The 19,291-nt window shown below is 42.4% G+C and overlaps 2 protein-coding genes and 1 pseudogene across 8 annotated transcripts; 1 reads left to right on the top strand and 2 right to left on the bottom strand.

The window, feature by feature from the left end:
• The first annotated feature begins 620 nt into the window (after positions 1-620).
• On the top strand, positions 621-11,266 carry pals2a (protein associated with LIN7 2, MAGUK p55 family member a). 6 transcript variants are annotated; one of them, XM_035629822.2, is made up of 14 exons: positions 624-778; positions 2,972-3,055; positions 3,538-3,627; positions 4,347-4,465; positions 6,309-6,461; positions 7,089-7,238; positions 7,500-7,727; positions 8,588-8,719; positions 8,890-8,992; positions 9,114-9,185; positions 9,299-9,460; positions 9,554-9,756; positions 9,843-9,971; positions 10,085-11,266. In XM_035629822.2, the coding sequence occupies exons 3-14, from the start codon at positions 3,597-3,599 to the stop codon at positions 10,259-10,261; spliced, it is 1,659 nt and encodes a 552-aa protein (XP_035485715.1). In that variant the 5' UTR covers positions 624-778; positions 2,972-3,055; positions 3,538-3,596; the 3' UTR covers positions 10,262-11,266. The 6 variants fall into 6 exon arrangements, with proteins under 6 accessions (XP_035485717.1, XP_035485715.1, XP_035485714.1 ...); XM_035629821.2 differs by having other exon boundaries at positions 4,328-4,465; XM_035629826.2 differs by lacking the exon at positions 3,538-3,627.
• Positions 11,267-11,350: 84 nt separating this feature from the next.
• Positions 11,351-17,017, bottom strand: gsdmeb (gasdermin Eb). 2 transcript variants are annotated; one of them, XM_035629827.2, is made up of 10 exons: positions 16,865-17,017; positions 16,163-16,394; positions 15,870-16,062; positions 15,309-15,483; positions 13,956-14,076; positions 13,761-13,880; positions 13,335-13,462; positions 13,043-13,220; positions 12,810-12,883; positions 11,351-12,670 (listed from the first exon to the last, which is right to left on the bottom strand). In XM_035629827.2, the coding sequence occupies exons 2-10, from the start codon at positions 16,365-16,367 to the stop codon at positions 12,443-12,445; spliced, it is 1,422 nt and encodes a 473-aa protein (XP_035485720.1). In that variant the 5' UTR covers positions 16,368-16,394; positions 16,865-17,017; the 3' UTR covers positions 11,351-12,442. The 2 variants fall into 2 exon arrangements, with proteins under 2 accessions (XP_035485720.1, XP_035485721.1); XM_035629828.2 differs by having other exon boundaries at positions 16,873-17,015.
• Positions 14,632-14,785, bottom strand: LOC118317075 (annotated as a pseudogene).
• Positions 17,018-19,291: the final 2,274 nt, after the last annotated feature.

The raw sequence follows: 19,291 nt of genomic DNA, 5'->3' as shown, positions 1-19,291 counted from the left end.
TTTGTTTTACTTGTTATATCAAACCCTGCTGAGATGCACCTGCAGCCTGCCTGAAAAGAGATTAACGGTTTAATCCCATCAAGTGACCTGGATACATCAGAGGCAAATCTGGTAACACTGAGTATTCGGTTGACACAGTTATGACACCTGCTCCAAGCTTCTGGTTCCCTATGCGACCGGGTAATTCTGCTTCTTTTTCAGGAAGCTTCCTCGCAGTCGAACCACAAGATTCGTTGAACATGGTTTTGCCCGGTGGTTCACTCTGTCCTGCTGATAGGTGGTATGAACGACACTATTCAATGGCCAGATGTGGGGGTATTATGTGCACATGCACCAATAAAAGCAATGGCTATATCCTATTCATTTGGTAAGTGAAATGCCCCCTTCAGTACTTGAACCTTTAGGGGTCATTGGGTTTGATGAGGGGTTTAACATTTAGGGGTCATTGGGTTTGATGGGGGGGGGGGGGGGTTGCAAGAAAACTGGAAACTTGAATGCAGTTTTGCATTTCGTTTTGCAGTTTGCAGTTGTGCAGGAATTAAATGAGCAATTTATTATGTGAGCGGCACTGGGTGTCATTATCCCAACACGGTGCGCGCGCTCGCTCGCTCGCGGGTGTGTGTGTGTGTGTGTGTGTGTGGACGGGGACCCGAGCGAAGGGGCGCAGACAAGCTTCCTCGAAATACACCAACAAGTTACTGTTGCGCAAGTGGTCCAGGTTAACTTTTGCGATGGAGGGAAGAGTGAACGCGTGACCGGATGACTGTGCTCGGACCAGGTACAGTATCGTTCACTAATCTCTCCGGACACTTACGCGACAGCACGAGCGTGTAGTTTCGTCGGCTCTCGCTGTAGCATCAGCTAACAGCAGCTAACCGCAGCTAGCTAGTTTGAGCCACATTTACCGTTAGCGACACGAGCAGGCTAGCCACAGCTATGGCTGCTAACTGTTCTTTGCTACTGCTGCGTTGCAAGAAAACACTCAGCGAGTCAACGTGTTGCGGGTTGAATGGGTCGAGGCGTGAGTCTGTGGGTCACGGAGTTATTCCTCAGCCCTGACACATGTCGTGCACGTGTGTGTGTGTGTGTGTGTTAGCACACGCTTGTGTTTGCTAGAAACCATTAGCGGCACTAAGCTAGCAGCGGCTAGCGCCAAGTTGGGCACCGGACAGGCACCGGGCAGGCACCGGGCGGATCGAGCGAGGACAACCCGCTGACAGCAGCACAGCTGCGGTCCAACGGGCTGCGATCGACGTCTCGTCGCGGCGCGTTCGCGCTCAAACGTGTAGTTACCGCTGCTAACGCTCTACCAGCGACGGGGCAGGTCACGTCTGGAAGCGGCCACACGTGCGCGTGTAGCGTGACAGACGAACCTCTCCCGAGGTTGATATCAATACGACGCTGTCGTTAAACGCTCCTGTCGGCGCCACCCGCCTCCAGGCTGCTTCTCGTGGGGCTCGGTCGAGGCGTGTGTGTGTGTGTGTGTCCGTGTGTGTGTGTGTGTGTGTGTGTGTCCCATTCATCTGGACCGCTCTGTGACTTCGGAGCCTCGAGCCTGAGCTCAGCACGAGTGACGCTGGTTGTTGCTGTTGTATCTGAACTCACGCACTCTCCCCCTCTTGTACACGGAGACCTGGCAGCACGTAGTCCGATTGTGGCTTTAACAAGTCTATATCTGCCCTGTTCAGTCATCTCAAATCTTCCTTTAACTATAAGACAGGTTTAATACCGTTGCCCACAAGGACCTTCGGTTGAGGCGTGTTTTAAAAGGCACGTGTGTTCCTGCCGCGCGGATGTTCAGTTCAGTCCAAAGAAAAGTTCAGTCAGAAGTTATTTTCCTCACCGATTCGTAATGAAGTAATTCACTTGATCTGATCATTTTTCCAATTCATTTTTTGGCCTATACAGCATCAATATATTTACATGTTCTGCTCACACTGTTTGTGTGTGTGTGTGTGTGTATATATGTATGTTCATATATGTATATACATACATCTCCTTGTTTACATTGCATGTTAATCATCTTATCTTTTTTCCTTCTTTTTTTTAAACCCAAAACTTCTATGACAGTTTCTCAGTGACATTATTTTTGTTTGACCAAAAAGTTGTAGTAAATATTTAGTTTATGATGAATGACAAATTAAAGCCAGAAGTCCTCTCATTTGAGAAGCTGGAAGTATTGGAGAATATTTGTTTTTCACTGTTTTTGCTTGAAAAGTGACAAGAAAATATTAATTGATTAATGGACTAATGATTTTCAGCTCTTCACAAAATAATGACTTGATTCCTCAGCAATGCATTCCTCAGCAATGCATGGATAAAGTTTGTTTAAAATATATAAACCTGTCTTAAAAATAGTTTTTTTGTGCCAGGTACAGTGGTTGCGTTAATTTCTCAGGATTATTAATATTGTGGGTAATGAACGTTATTAATTTCTCTTGGTGTACAGCAGTGATTCGGAAAACGTTGTTGTTTAAAATGTTGACAACATGGAGTATGCTGTCTATGATGTAAAACAGACCATTCAGTGCCGCTGCAGATCAATAACAACTGCTGCTGGCAACAGCTATTACAATCTTTGTATTAAATCACTGAAATATGGCACACACAAAAAATACATCCAATACAAATTCATCTTGTAGTTTAAACTTTGATCCAATTAAATCCACAGAACACAATGAGTCCTTCAGTCTCACTCCTCTGGGGCTTGCTCTCACTTGGTGGTAGTAATACAGACATCAGTCATGTGAACTGACTTGGATGATCAGAATGGCTGCATCACAATACTACTGGGATGAACAGGAAGCGCCCAGGCAATGAAGGCACCCCTGAGATAGAAAGGAGCTTACTTAGCAGCATGTGCTGCTTTTATCAATACCCAGGAGGGGTAGGCTGTCTGGGACAAATTAATCTAATAATAAGGTTAATGTGATTATTTTTTTTTGCACCTCATTCTGTCTGTTGTCTGTAGGCCAAAGGTACTAGATGAGCGTTTGTAGAAAACGTGGGGCTCCGTGTTGGAGTGCTGCACTGATGATTTGAACACAGTTTGTAGGTGAGTTTATGCTTTTTGTGTTATTCTTCTTGGCTCTGTGTGATTATCAGAATCTTTGCTGTTTTTGATGAATCTGTGTGGATGGACCACAATGTTGTATTTATGTTTATACAGTTCACAATTTACAGTTGAACAAGGTGGTTTATGCTCACAAAGTCTGCTTGTTTTTGCCCCTCTCTGTTGGGACATCATGTTTGTACAGAGTCCCCTGGGGTAACTCCGTGAGTTTGGCTGCCATAACCTTTAGCCAGAAGGACGAGAGACTCATTGTTTTTCTTTCAGTAGACTTTGTTGTTGTTCCCTTTATTCACAAGTGCTCGCTGTGCTAACATGTGCTGTAACACCTACTATTTTGTGTGTCCATGCTTCCGTGTCTGCATGAGTGCTGCAGCAATACATGTTGACAAATGTCTCGGCCTGCTTCTCTTTTGTTGTTATGGCTTGAGTGGTAATCTTGATGAACAATATACTGACTTGGGCAGGTTTCCTACCTCCTGCGAACCCATCGAGTTTTGCTGTCCTGAGCTGAAGAACGATAAACATGACTGTGGCTAATGAGAAGTCTGGCTCAGGTAAGTCGTCACAGGCAAAGTCCCAACTAGTCTTTTCCGCAGTTGCAACATTGCAACAATTCCAGTTAAATAATTCCAGTTGATTACCATTTGAATGGTACTGAGCCGACTGCCCAGGGATAGTTGTGTGTGTGTGTGTTTGCTGGTGCCTGTGAACACTCACATTTGTCCCTCTGAAATTCAACTACCAAATGTTTCAGTTTCTTCCATATTGGTGACAGTTATTCCCGTGAGTGTATCCTGCATGAAAGACAGATAAAGGTTATTGCATAAAAGACAAAACAATATGTGAACAATTTTATGGAAAGAGTTGCAAAATTATAATTCATTAATGTTGTTGTGTTGACTGGTTAATAAAACTACTAGCTGTATGTGTCATGCAAACCCAGTTAATATGGCTCCAGTGTCTTTGTGCTCAGCCTCCACAAGGCAGTCCTGTTCGTAGAACAATCCCTTTGTGACTCTGCGTGCTTGTTGCTGCTGCAATGGAAATGAGGGATGTGCTCCGTGAATTGGCTCATTGATTGACTGTACACTTATTGTTCTTCCCTTGTAAGCTCTTATTATAGTCACAATGTCTGTTTTTTTTTTATTGGCTTAGAATTTTAATCATTTGCATAATTACTGCCAGTAAGCATCGTTTCTCACCAACATTTCTTGCCTGCGTTTTACTCAAAGTCATGTGGTTGGATTCTCTTAGACCAGTCTTTTCTCTTTAGCAATGCAGCAGGTGTTGGACAACCTGAAGGACCTTCCATCAGGCACCGGAGCCAAAGACATTGACCTCATCTTCCTCAGAGGCATCATGGAGAGTCCCATCGTCCGATCCCTCGCCAAGGTAACACACATGCTCACTCCAGCTACTCCAGTGCTCTGTCGCATGCACACACACACACACACACACACGCACAGCTACACACAGAAATAAGAGGTGTATAAATTGTCACATCACCACACTCAAGAGGATGTTTGACTCTTGCTGACAGTTCTACCAAATTGGGCTCACGAACCTATGTCAACTAGTTAGCCAATTATTATTTGTATGTGGGGTTGGTTGGGAAATGGAGAGAGAAACCAAAGGAAACCTCAAGCAAAACTTGCAATGCTTTTTGAACAAGAAAGTAAAACTACAGACAAACTGCATCCTGTAATGTTCTACCGCACGGTGCTTACTGATCTTGCTGTGTTCCTACTGTTCTCATGTCAAGGTTTAAATTACTTGCAGGAAATATCTCTATGCTGGTGCGAGGTATAATGCTGCCCACTGTGTGCAGGGGTGTACAGTACAACTCATGTCTTAAAATAAACAATCAAAACTTTCTGCTGACAATGTGATGAACAAATGGCTTACATAACTAGGGGAAAAAAAATCTCCCATGCAGATTGAGGTTGACAGGTTCAACTACTTTTTATAAAAATAGAATGCTTTCTATAGAAAACGTTTCACAAAGGGAAGTTTTTTGTCCTCATTTTCTACAAACAGAGCACTGCTCTCCTTAGATGTTTTTTAATTTCCTAGTAGATGGGTCCATACGTAATTTCGGGTTTAATGTCATGTTAAATATGGCCCCTTTAATGTCATCATAGACACTGTATATATGACTATTAATTTCCCCTTGCTTGCTATGTATCTATTTAACAGCTTTAGATGAAGAACATGGCATTTTGATGGTGTCTCACTTGTGATTTGACATTGGGGCTGTATAGTGTTATGTCAGTTGATGTGTAACACTAGCTAATGATCTAATTTTCCTAAGCCTACACCAGGCCACATAGCACGAAAGTTCCCCGAATATTCCTATGTTGCTATATGTAGTATATCAATATTTAGATACCAAATCTCCAAGATATCTTAAATATCTGTTGTTCACCCCACTGTTGGGTGCTCATCCTATCTGTCTGACTCACGGATTCAACACCAATCAGTGCTTATTGCAGAAGAGGGCGCAAAGACATCGAGCAAATCCACTTAATAACGGCTTATACAGAAGTTTGTGACCTGGCAGTAAAATGTTCTGCTTTTTAATTCATACACAGCTAAATTGTCACTTTAGCTGCTGAAAGAAATCACATCACTCTGAAAATCTTTTCCAAAATGACCAAAATTATGATCTTTCATACTGATACTCCAATAACTGAATGAATTGTCATTTTTAAAATCTATTTGACTAAATAGAAAAGCAGAAAATGAGTTTAGTGTATTGTGTATTGAGTCTCTTCAGTCTACTTTAATGCACTAATGTAGGATATATTCCTGTGTGTGTGCCAGACTTACTGTTGCTTACTAAAACAGTATCTTATGTGCTGTTAAGCATTTTCTTTATTGGCTGTACTTTCATACACATTACGATGTGTTTTTTTATAATATAATTACATTTAATCAATAATTGGATTATTGTAAATAAATACATCAGTCATAGTTTTGTCATCTTTTCCTTCATCTCTTTTTTCATCTCATCTTTTTTTTAAATCGCTTTCTTTTAACACCCTCTTCTCTCTCTCTCTGTCTCTGTGTGTGTGTGTGTGTGTGTGTGTGTGTGTGTGTGTGTGTGTGTGTGTGTGTGTGTGTGTGTGTGTGTGTGTGTGTGTGTGTGTGTGTGTGTGTGTGTGTGTGTGTGTGTGTGTGTGTGTGTGTGTGTGTGTGTGTGTGTGTGTGTGTGTGTGTGTGTGTGTGTGTGTAGGCCCATGAGCGTCTTGAAGTGGTTAAGTTACAAGCCGTGCGGGACGACAATGTTCTGCTTGTCACAGAGATTGTGGATTCCCTCAACAACCTGCCTGAAAAAGATGCTGCTGCTGCAGAGCTCGCCAAAATCCTCCAGGAGCCTCACTTCATGGTATCTTTTGTCCACAACTGTTACTGGGTTTCAATGGACTTGAATAGACCAGCGCTTTGCCGAATGAATGGTCTAACTTGTATTCTACTTGTGTGGGAGTGAATGTCAGAGCTTTTTACTCCAGCCATTTCCTAATTTTCTCTGAAGTGCCTGTTAGGCAGCTCTGCTTCTTTGTCACCCTTTATATTCTCCACCACTTATTCTATTCTCCCGAGCTGCAGCATGGGAGGGCGGGGGTGCATTTCCTCGGGCCAATAGCAGGCTGAGTTATGTGGGTAAAGTGAGGGGGAGAAGACTGTCACCCACGGTTTCAGTAAATCTTCACATTTGCTAATGCGGTTTGCAGTCCCTGACCAGTGCTAACTCTTATCTTGTGGCTGCTAGGGTAAGAACAAGCCTGGTTTATCTTCTCTATTTAACAATTATGGCCGTCATAAACGTTTTTTTTTATAAATATTTGTGTCAAAGGAATGTGTACAGCAGAGATTTATGTCTTAACCCTTTTATGTTAGTGTATCAAATGCGTATTACATTGTAAATGTCTGTTTGTTCGTAGTGTTTTGGTTGATGAACCTTATTTCTGTCTCTTGTTTCTCTTTCTCTTCCTCTCCAATCTTTCTGCCTCAGTCTTTGATAGAGGCTCATGACAAAGTGGCTGCAAAGTGCTATGAAATGCCCCATGCTACAGCGAACAGCAATGTCTTGTTGACCAGTTCACTCATGCCAGCTGATGCTGTCAGGATGATTGGCATCCAGAAGAGAGCTGGGGAACCACTGGTGAGTCTGCCAGGCATTTATATCAACGGCAGCTCTGCAGAGGAAACTCCTGCTCCTGTTACGCTGTAAATCGCTTTGCACATGATGGTGTCCTCTTATAATGACCACTTGTAAGAACAGAGTGACTCAGTATTAAGTAGTACCACAACATAAGTGAGTTTTTTTTCTACACAAACCACCAGACGAACCCATGAAATAAGCTTCCCCTGAGATTTATGAAGTGTGGATGTTTGATACCGAACGGCCGCTACCCTCTTTCAGGGGGTGACGTTCCGTGTGGAGCAGGGAGAGATGGTGATCGCACGGATCCTGCACGGCAGCTCGATTGACAGGCAGGGCATGCTGCACACTGGGGACATTATCCGCGAGGTGAATGGTCGCCAGGTCGGCAGCAACCCCTGTGAACTCCAGGAGCTGCTGAGGGACTGCAGCGGGAGCATCACGCTCAAGGTCCTGCCCAGCTACAGAGACACACCGGCACCACCGCAGGTGAGGAAGAGAAATGTTGCATATTGTTTTACCTGTCTGGCTTTTTCACCTGTGGAGAATTTATAATCCTGTAATTTCATTTTCAGTTTTTCTTGTTGTGCTCATCTTGTTTTCTTGATGGGGTGGAGTGTTGAGGCTGTTTGGAAGTTGTACTGTACCTGTCAACGATTGGCCAAGAGCCTCTTGACCTGGCCGATCTCAGAATGCCAGGCTTCTGAAAATTGAGCCCTCATGGGGTCTATTAATAACACCCCACACACTATCTGGGTTTACTCCATTCACTGGAGCGCCCCTCCCCTTCTTACTGTAACAGGCCCACGCAGCAGCTGACACGGAGGAGCATGTAGGGTTATGTCAGACACTGACCTTTGTGTTGGGGAGGATCAAATGATCTCATTCTGCTGTTTGCTTAAGTAATTGTTGAGTTTCAGTCATGCTAAGAGTTTAAACTCGTAGGCCTGCATAGTGGGGGAACATGTTGACATGATTAGTCAGAAAATCTTTTTTGAACATTGTGGATTGTTTTTTTCCTTCTTTTTTTTCTGACTGCTCATGCTGATCTCACGAGTGAATCTTTAAAAGTCTGCATGTTCATTCATCTCAACTAAAAAAGTACAAATGCAGAGCAGACAATTAAATGAGTGGAAAGGAAGAATGAAAGGAAAAACTTATATGTACTTGATCATATAGGAGTGTATGTCAAAAAAGGAAGTAGAAATGCCAATGTCAAAACATCATCAGACACATTATCTGTTTGTTCTACAACTAGGTTATTGATGATAATTTTTATTTATTTATTATCAAGTAAATGTGACACTGTCAGTTTTGTACTGAAACTGTCCCACATCTACAAACTGTAGGTTTATCTGAAGCCACACTTCAACTACAACCCGGCCACAGACAACTTGATCCCCTGTAAAGAGGCGGGTCTGGCCTTCTCCAAGGGAGACATTCTCCATGTAGTAAACAAGGAGGACCCCAACTGGTGGCAGGTGAGTAGGCAGACACTGCTCAGGGATGGTGAACCACAGTGGTACTTTGACTAGAGCTGCTTGGCTAATTGGAGATGTGGGTTTCAACTATTTGCCTGTTAAAAAATTGCAAGAGGCAGATAAAGATGTGAAATATTCAAACCAATGATCGCTCAACTATTCCCCTGTAGGCATGCAAAGTTGTTGGTGGAGCCACTGGTCTCGTCCCCAGCCAGTTCTTGGAGGAGAAGAGGAAAGCTTTCGTGAGAAGAGACTGGGACACTTCTGATGCTGGTCAGTATAAGTCCTCCGCTCTCCTTCTCATCATATTGTCATTCATCTATCACGATAGTGAACCATCTCTTGGCTTTAGCACCACCATGTGGTGACCTGACACTTTCTCTATGTGGCTCAGGGATGCTCTGTGGAACTCGAGGTGCAAAGAAAAAAAAGAAGAAAATGATGTACCTGACGTCCAAGAATGCTGGTGTGTATCACCACTGGTTCCAATTTTCTAAACTCAAGATATTTTGACAGTGTTGAATCTTACATGCGTAGATGATAAGACTGCGCTAACTCAGCCTGTGTATTGTTAAACAGAGTTCGACCGTTATGAGCTGCAGATTTACGAGGAGGTAGCCAAGATGCCGCCATTCCAGAGGAAAACGCTTATTCTGATTGGAGCCCAGGGAGTTGGTAGGCGGAGCCTGAAGAACAGACTCATTGTCATGAATCCTCTGAGATACAGCACCACTGTCCCCTGTGAGTTTGAGAGACAACCAGCTTAGGCCTTTTAATCTTTCTTGTGAAAGTTTTTCCTGCCAGGGTACATTTTCTCACATTTTACTCCTCCAGTCACGTCACGACGTCCCAGAGAAGAGGAGAAAGATGGTCACAACTACTGCTTCGCATTGCGGGAAGAGATGGAGAAGGACATCAAAGAGAGCCATTACCTGGAGCACGGAGAGTACGATGGCAACCTTTATGGCACCAAGATTGACTCAATCCACGAAGTGGTGGACATGGGTCGTACCTGCATCCTAGACGTCAACCCTCAGGTTAATTTAAGACACACACACACTTTCTGTATAGATTTCTTTTTCTCCTTAAAGATTTGGTTGTCACATTAATTTTTTTTGTTTAGGCCCTGAAAGTGTTAAAGACTGCTGAGTTTATGCCATTCGTGGTGTTTATTGCTGCTCCTGAACTGGACACACTTAGAGCTATGCACAAAGCTGTGATAGATGCTGGACTTACTACCAAACTACTCACAGTAAGTTTTAGATGTATTTCAGGTTCACTAAATAAATAGTTAAGAATGATGACAGAAGTTTGATTTGTCGTTTCCTCAATCATCACAATCGGCTGAATCTCTTTCTGCACCAGGAGAACGATCTGAAGAAGACTGTGGACGAGAGTGCCAGAATCCGCCGGGCATATAGTCACTACTTCGACCTGACTATTGTCAATGACAATCTGGACAAGGCCTTCGACATGCTTCAGGAGGCCGTGGAGCGATTATTCATAGAGCCGCAGTGGGTCCCAGTCAGCTGGGTCTACTGATCTGCATCCCCCCTGCTGGACGGACGAGGTGTCGGAGCAGCTAGACCTGAGATGAAAGGGGACACCACCCTGTGCTGCACACACACACACACACACACACACACACACACACACACACACACACACACACACACACACACACACACACACACACACAGACTTAAGTGTTGGACATCAGCCCTGTGTGAATTTGGGTCTTGCACAAAACTGCATCAGAGGCACCTTGATCTGAAATGCCAGATTCCTTAATAGCATACTATGCAATTCAGAATACAGAGGAAGTGTACTTACTGGCAAAATATTTTTTAAAGAATGCTTTCTCTTCGAATGGATTTGAGGAGATTACTGGCCTGCGTGTCAGGGTGTTTTAAAAAGCAAAAGCAGTTTTTGCTGTTGCCCTGTTCTATTCAATTTACATGACATTATGTAATATAGGTAAAGTGTATTTATTCTGTTAAAATCAGGAGGGTTCGCTCATTGATAAGGACGATACCTCAGTCACAGTTTACAGTGTGTATGCCTCCTGTGCGTCATCTCATCCGTCACTACAAAATTGTTGTCATTGATGTTGACTAGTGTTGTATATTTTTTTGAGACCCGTTACATCGTGAAGGCTACATTTACGCTCTTATGTCTCATAAATGGGGAAAATCATGTCAGTCACTGTTCGATGTTGTACAGGACGAAAAATTAATACTGTAGTTCATAACCCATTTCTCTTTCACTCAAGCACAACAGACATTAATTATGTTTGTCATACATCTGGATCATGTACTGTATGTGTTATGGACTCTTAGACCAGTTGATATGGTGCTGTGTTTGTGTTTGTCTGGAAGAAAGAAACTTTCAACGGGACTCTTGAGCAGGGTACTGCATCTCAGCGAACCATCCCTTTCGATGTGATATTAATGAAAACTTAACTGTTTTAAATACATTTTTATTTTACAAGATTCCTGAAAAGATGTATTTTCAGATGTGAAATAAATGACTGGTGTTTTGTAATGATCCGCTTTGGTTTTGCTTTGTTCTTTTGGGAGAATTACTTGAAAACGTGTTTGCAAGCTGGTAGAGAAGGAAATAGTTACAACCATCGTTACAGTTGTTTTTATTTTTTTTTCATAAAGAGAAATATGTTCACAGATAAAAGGTGGCAAGCTGACGCCATTTCCAAGAATGTTAACTACTTTCTCAAAATATTAAAACTGAAATACTACTCGACAATTAAAGGCACATTAAAACTCAGCGACACATGCAATTAAACTGCAGGAAATGTTTAAAAATTCATAAACAAATTTGTGGTTGAGAACGAGGTCTTTAGTTGGCACATTAAAAAACAGCTTCAAATATTCTGTCTTAGGAGAACAATTCCATTTAATGTGAAAGTGTCACATGATTTACAAAAATAATATTTGATCATACAATACTTCAGATGAATTTATAAAAACAATCTAAAGCCACAAAGAATTTGAAGTGAAATATATCCTACAGTTTCAGGGCTGAGACATCACATTAGATCCCACATAAAATGACCAATGTTTATTTTAAATTGTACCACGCCCGCTGAGAATTCTTGGCTCTGATTGGTGAAGATGTGACATAACCTTTACTAACGCACAGCTTGTAGGGTAACATCTTAAATATTGAATGATCTAAAAGTTGGCTATTGTTCAAATCTAATTGTTTTTTTCTATAAAATCAGAAACCAGTGAACAATGTATATTAAAATCCCCCAGGGCCTATGGTGATGCATGACGACTGCATGTTTTGTCCAACAAAGCAGTCCAAAATCCATAACTTCTCTTGTCACTGATCGACGATTGTCTGTTAACTGATCATTCATCCACTGCTTCATGACCTGTACATTTTTGTTCTTATACAGTAAAATGCCATAGTGTATTTAAGGGAAAATCTACCACACCCAAAATGAATAAACAAAACACTGATAAGTATGACTAGTATGGCACTCGGACAGCGCATTCCTCCGCCAAGGCAAACCCCCAATCTTGCCATTGTTAAGGAAAGTGGCCAACCCTCCACGTGGAATTTGGATCAGATTTAGCATAATCCTGCGAACTAACAAACAAACACTGATAAAAACATGGCGGAGAAAATAACACTTCCCTTTACCGTGTGCCAGTGAGGTATTCAAAAGTTCCTGGTGGACATGGAGGCATCTTCAATTCAAACACAGACGGTCAATGAGGCAAGGCCTCTGACAGCGATGCATAGTACCAGAGGCAAGTTTCCCGGTGCTTGATTTATTTCTGTCCTCAACGTGTCCCCGTCTCTCTTCAGAGACACGTTCGAGGAGGCAAACAGATGTGCGGTCCTTTCAAAGACGACCCGCGTCAGTGCAGTCAGGTCTGCGCTGCTCAGCAGCAACTCTCCTTTACCTGATACACACTGCACCTGAACACGTGAGACAAAGTTAACAGGCAGTGAAATCGCTATGATCACCATCTGAAACCCCCCCCCCCCACCCCCCACATAAACTCCCCCACTCATGTAACATTTTTGTGTATAATATTCATTTTTTAAATTTACTCACCAGCAGCTCCATTGTCTGTAACACTTCGTGGCTGCAACACATTGCGAAGACAGCAAGACGATCACTTGTCATCTCTGAAATGCAAAAACACACACATATAGGATGAGAACAGAACATTCACATGCAGTGGGAAAAAGTCTACGTGCTTCTCGTCCTGACCTTGAAAAGGAAGCCATATTTCACTTAAAGTAATGTAAAGTAAGAAAGGCTGCACAGAGCACAGTTTGTCTCACCATCCAAGGCGCTGCTAATGAGGTGAAGTGCCGTGAGGACTGACTGGCCCGTCTGAGCTGACCCCACTTGACCACACTGCTCCACAAGGTCCAGAATTTCTTGGATGTTCTGTTTTTGAGACTCAGTCGTTGTGTTGTCACCCAGGTCAGGACTGTTCTCCAGGCATATCTGGTCCAGCTGACACAAAAGACCCAAATTTAAAGGCCAATTGCAACAGAGTTGTTTTTTTTATTCCTAACTCCACATTATAATGGTGTATCTGTGCTGCAAGGACCTCTCTGGCCCACTTACCGCATCCTGAAGTGCAGTGACAGCTGCTTGGTCCTGCATGACTTTAGTGAATTGCTGGAACAGAGAGGACCTTGTGGTGTCAGGAAGAGATGAAAGCAGCTGGAAATGATCATCAAGTTGCTCCAGGTCTGCTTGCGGAAAGAAAAATAATCATTACCATCGCCTCCAAAGACAAAATGTGGGCATCATGCAGCAGGTCACTAAAACCTAAGACTGAACTAAACCCTTAGTAAACTGCACATACGAACTAGGAGATGGTTGGTTTGAATGAATAAGGTCAAAGCACATGTTTATAAGCGGCTATCGCACCGTCCTGATAAGACATAATGGGGCCTCTAATCTCTCAAGGCCCTTTGTCAGCAAACTCATACTCATCTGAACGTCATCATCTGTAGTCACATGTTTTAAGGAGAAAACAGTAATTACCTTGTCGAAGGCGGCTATTTTCAGAAGCATGTGGAGGAGCTCCAGACACACACAACAGTCCTTTCTTAGCAGAGCTGTCGACTTCGAAACCTCCGTTGGTGTCTGACGTCAGACACAGCTCTGAGGAAAAAACTCAGCATGTTAGATTTCAAATAGCCAGATATTTTGCGAAGGATTTAGTCGATGATTTCTCACCGTAGCATCCATCAAGTTTGATCTCCAGTTCTATGAGGGCATAGGCAATGGTGGTATGGGTGGGAATCTCCATGGTGACATTGCTGTCTTTACTCAGGCTCCCGTTCTCTTTCAATGAGACCTGCAGAAAACGACAATAACGCAGCAGATGTTGGCGAACAAACCTACAAATTCCAACTTGCTCCGTTTTAAAGAAAATATCAATTCTACAAGCAACAATCACTGCTGTATGACGGCTGCTGGTGACGAGTTGCACACCTGTGGACCCGTCAGAAGGTGTATCTTTTTTTTCTTTTTTGTTTTGTATAGCGCTTTGAGTTTCGTGAAAAGGGCTCTATAAATTCAATGTTTTATTATTATTATTATTATTATTATTATTATTATTATTATTATTATTATTATTATTATTATTATTATTATTATTATCTTGTTCCAAAGAATAAGGGAGTCAGTACACTAAACATCTTCTATATCTCCTGTGTGGCTGCAATGGAAATTAAATAACTGTTTCCACAGTTGTCAAAAATGTTCTGGATTAAGTGGCCCTATTTTCACTTAGGTAATAATAATAATAATAATAAATGGCATGTAGGTGGGTAGGAAGGTAGGAAGGTAGTTTAGTAGTTAGGTAGGTAGGTGCACTATATTGATCCCAAACTGGGAAATTCCAGCCTAGGACGGGTGCATCGTTCCAATACCAGGTCGATGTGAAGAGTGGACAAGAGCAAGCCCATAATTCAATTTCCATGTCCTAATAATCAATTAGTCAGTTATTAAACTGATAAGAACAGATACTACACTTGATCTTAGCCAAAAGGCTGAGAAGCCATAAATAACATGAAAAGAAAAGATCCACGGACTTCCATACTGTGCCTCGGGGTTACATGCAGAGATGAAACTCATTCTGAAACTCATCACTAACAACTCCTATGTGCCGTATAACAGCGAGAGGGCAGCACCACGCTGCAGTCGTCAGCATCATCACCTCAACGCAAGAAGATTCTGGGTTCAAACCTTGAAGGCTGACCGGGGCCTTTCTATGCAGGGGGCATCTTCCGAACCATGAAAGTGTGAGATTTCATAATGTGACTGTGTGATGTTGTTTGTCTCCGTGTGTGAGCCATGCGATACGCTGGCGACCTGTCCAGGGTGAACCCTGCCACTCGCCCACTGCCAGCTGCCCCCCGCTTCGTGTCCCTCGAAGGGATAAGCGGTAGAAATAATGGATTGATGACGACTAAATTTGGTTCTCTCTAAGTTCTTTCTGATAAAAGAAATCAACTCTTACACAACATTGATTCACAAATGTGTAAACTATGAAACGAATGAGTGTGTCATTAGTACAACTCCTACCTTGGAGCCCCTGATTCCGAGGAGGCTGAGTCCTGCTCCACACTGCCCCCCCTGCTGCACCTCCTCTATGACCGAGCAGGGCATGGCGGTCACAATGCGCTCCTTCACGATCCCCAATATCCGCCTATGCTTCTCCTTCGTCTGGTGGATCAGACAGTGGGACATGTCCAGGACCCTGAGAGATGGAATTTACAACAACGCCAGAGTTACGCTTCACTGGAAACCTTATTGCTAAGTTTCAAGTTGATTGAGACTCTGTGATAAGAAATGTTTTAAAATTCTGCAGATGGGGAATCTACACAGACTTGGAAGTACTGTTGCAAACTGATTTGGATTTAAAAAATAAATAAATCTAATCCTCTTCAAAAACAAGCAATTTTCTCATGTTTCTCATTAATGTTATTCAACAGAGTCATGTGCAATCATATGCAATCATATGCAACTTTATGAGTGGACAAAGATCACTCCTGCTGTTTGTATATCTTTAAAATGACTGGATGTCAGATTACATGTGCAGTGTTTTTCTTTCACCACAGTGTAAAACGGGTGAGGACCTCTCACCTGTTCTTGGATTCCTGCAGCAGCTTCTGCACGTTGGCCTCCTCCTTCTTCAGACTGCCGAAGGACGACTGGAGCTTGGACGAGTCTTTGGCCTGCATGCTCACTCCGGAGCGGACAAAGTTTGCGTCCATGGCTCCCTGGATGTTGTCACCGTACGTCCCATTGTACTTGATGAAGTCTGACTCTATGGCAACTGTGGAAGCAGGGAACAAATCCGTTCTAATGCTACACACATTTAAATAACATTAAAAGGAAACGTTAATATTCTTGCACAGAGGGCGTTTGGTGCTTACCTGGCTGCAGAGGGCTGTCTCCTGTCAGAATGTCATTGAGGTCGAAGTCAGTGGGGATATACTTGGGCTTCTGCCAGCACCAGAAACGCCTGCGCTTCACCACCACTGTCAGCAGGGCGATGGTGTCGTTCAGGCTGGACACTGGGATGAGCAGACCTCCAGCATCCACCTCCTCCACAAAGTTTCTGGTCGCTGTGGCAAACATCTCCCGGCTCGATATATGACCCGTCAGCTATGATAATAAAGACAGATTAAAAAAAAAAAAAAAATACTAAAAGAAAAAAAAACACCACTCATCAGACTGACTAGTCAACAATCCTCCCACCATCCATTACTTTCTTCTGTTTCTTTAAAAATAATACATTGTACTTTGACAACATATTAAGTAAAAAACCACCACATTTTAAACCAATGGTTTATTTCACGTACATGTCTGCACACTGACTGCAGCTAACACACTACATGTCTGCACACTGACTGCAGCTAACACACTACATGTCTGCACACTGACTGCAGCTAACACACTACATGTCTGCACACTGACTGCAGCTAACACACTACATGTCTGCACACTGACTGCAGCTAACACACTACTAGCAGCAGCAGCAGCAGCAGCACATCACTGTTGTTGTTATGATCGCGATCGCAAGGTCAGCTGCTTGAGGAGCAAAAATTGTGAAACAAATGTAGACGTTACACAACCGTGTTACCGCCTCCTCGGTGCACTTCTCTTCAACCAGGAGGAACCCGACGAGAGGTTTTCTCTTTGTGGACAGACTTTCAGTGCAGACCGTCGGTCGCCTACTTCCCCATGTCAGTCTCCTCCGCTGCTGCTGCTCACTGACGCGCCCCGAGTCTCCGGACAAAGACGAGCAGACGAGGCTCCGCCCCCTCCACAGGAAACACTGTGGGTGAGTCACTGAACGAGCAGACTGTCCATACACATCACCATTATATATACATATATATATATATACATATATATATATATATGTATATATATATGTATATATATATATATATATATATATATATATATATATATATATATATATATATATACATATATATATACATATATATATATATATACAATAAAAAATATTTCACTTGTCTTTTGATTTGCTTTGATTTATTTAGCTAGTTTTATGTTAAAAAAAAAGGATATATTTAAGAGACATTAAGTGAAAGAAAAAGCACACGCAAAGGAAACCCAGCTGGGTTGCCTACAATTATTCAACAATACCCCGAGAAAAATAAAAAAGCATATAACCTATAAAAAGGGAGAGAAGAAAGGGAAAATAGAATAAGGAGAGAAGAAAAAGAAAGTAGAAAGTAACAATAACAAGGCGAAAGAAATATAAGCTTTTGATACAGTAAAATATATTTTTCGCAGATTTTGTTAAATGATGGTGGAGAAAGTTTCTGTATGCCAGGAGGGGGGAGGTAGACTTTTTATTCTACTTATTGTTTTTTAGATTGTCCTTTTATATTTTATGGTATTTCATCATCAGCACTTTTGTTTTTGAATGTCACCATAAAGTTATTATTTTATTTTTTAAAATCTGTTTTACAGTATTTCACTGTCAACATTTTGGTCCAGTCACTTTGAACTACTGCACTAACCTGCATGGAAGGCGCCATAGGCTACAAATAAAGTTTGATTGACATGATTTTAAAAGGAGCTGAAATTAAAATCACCCACACGCGATTCAAAGGTCCCGCGGGAGGGACCTGTGGCGGGAGAGTTGGAGCTTACCAGCTTACGATGTTTTGTCAAAAACCTCAGGTGAGTTGGGTCAACAACAATAACACTGCATCGTTAACTGATGGATTTCCACTGCTTTGTACCATTGGTGGCTGTTTGCTGCCACCTAGTGGCTGGTGCTGTCTGACGACAGAGAAACTCCATTGTCTTCACTGTGTTGTGTCCTAATCTTCTCTGATTTGGGGAAAAAAAAGTGAATCAGCTGTGCTTTATTTGAAATTATATTTGACACTACACAGACACATTTAATATTGATTACACATTCCTTTAATATCACTCTCTGCCCCCAGGCTGGGGGAGCCATTGTCTTGTCCTCTCCACACAACCACAGGCGTTACAACAGGGCCCAGGTCGCCCTGCAGACAACAACACCACATTAAACATTTCACTGTGATCATGACTGACAGTGAATCAACACTGATTCAAAATGCTGCCTTGGACTGAATCTTATCTTGATCATTTGATATATTAAAAGAATGTTACAATAATTGGGGAATAGAACCTTTATTCTGAAAGAATTATTTATGGCACTATTGTGGCAGATTGCCACAGTATAGTGTAGGCCTCAGGTTTTCAAAGTGGGAGGCAGGCAGGCCTTCCCATGTGGGCTTCAAACTGTTTCATGGGAGGCTCAGTGAATGTGGAAAAATATTTCATTGGCCGTCAAAAGGAGATCACGTAGGAAAGCCTACGAGTGTGCGAGACGGTTCGGCGGTACAGTAGTTCTGGAGAATTTCACTGTTTTTCCCACATTCCCTTAGTCAGAAACTGATAGATAACTCAGGATATGACCTTATTTGCATGTGGAGTAGTTTAAAGTTATGTCAAGCAGCGCTAAGACTATCTTTGCTGTGTTTGTGGGATAAAATAATATAATCATGATGACAGATCCCAAATCTGAGCCAAATGCAGCAAGAAAACTAAGGTGGAGTGAGTTTTTTTTTGTGAACCTCATTTCACAAGCTCAAAAGATTAATGAGCCTTTTTTTGACTCCAGACATTCAGTCTTCAATGCGACTTCAACCGTTGTATAGTAGCAGCCAAGTCAAGCCGAGCATTAAACTTGGCGGCGTAAGATAATGCCTAAGTCACTGATCCCACTGCAGTTAGTTTTTTTTTCCAGAAACTGCAGTGGTTGATGAAAACTAGTCTACAGAGTTCGGATCCAAAAAAAAGGTATAGAGATTTGTAACAACCACAAGGCAACTACAATGACTCTTTCAGTGTTTTTCAACCAAAATGCCTCCAGAAATACAAGAATAAAGACGAACTTTAACAATGTATTTCTACACACGATATGATGCCACTGTGAGAATGAATCAAGCTACTCTGAAGGCACACAATGGACTTCAAGTTGGTAC

The sequence above is a fragment of the Scophthalmus maximus genome, chromosome 1 (assembly GCF_022379125.1).
Source record: "Scophthalmus maximus strain ysfricsl-2021 chromosome 1, ASM2237912v1, whole genome shotgun sequence".
Taxonomy (NCBI): domain Eukaryota; kingdom Metazoa; phylum Chordata; class Actinopteri; order Pleuronectiformes; family Scophthalmidae; genus Scophthalmus; species Scophthalmus maximus.
The sequence above is the reverse complement of the archived record's forward strand: the minus strand, read 5'-3'. Positions and strand labels throughout refer to the sequence as shown.

Coding starts and splice junctions, on each gene's coding strand:
- pals2a (XM_035629821.2), top strand. Junction 7,239..7,499: donor AGAGAGCTGGGGAACCACTG/GTGAGTCTGCCA, acceptor ACCCTCTTTCAG/GGGGTGACGTTCCGTGTGGA. Junction 7,728..8,587: donor ACACACCGGCACCACCGCAG/GTGAGGAAGAGA, acceptor TACAAACTGTAG/GTTTATCTGAAGCCACACTT.
- gsdmeb (XM_035629827.2), bottom strand. CDS start 16,367: ATGTTTGCCACAGCGACCAGAAACTTTGTGGAGGAGGTGGATGCTGGA. Junction 15,484..15,869: donor CTGCAGGAATCCAAGAACAG/GTGAGAGGTCCT, acceptor TCCATCTCTCAG/GGTCCTGGACATGTCCCACT. Junction 13,881..13,955: donor CAAACTTGATGGATGCTACG/GTGAGAAATCAT, acceptor TTTTTTCCTCAG/AGCTGTGTCTGACGTCAGAC.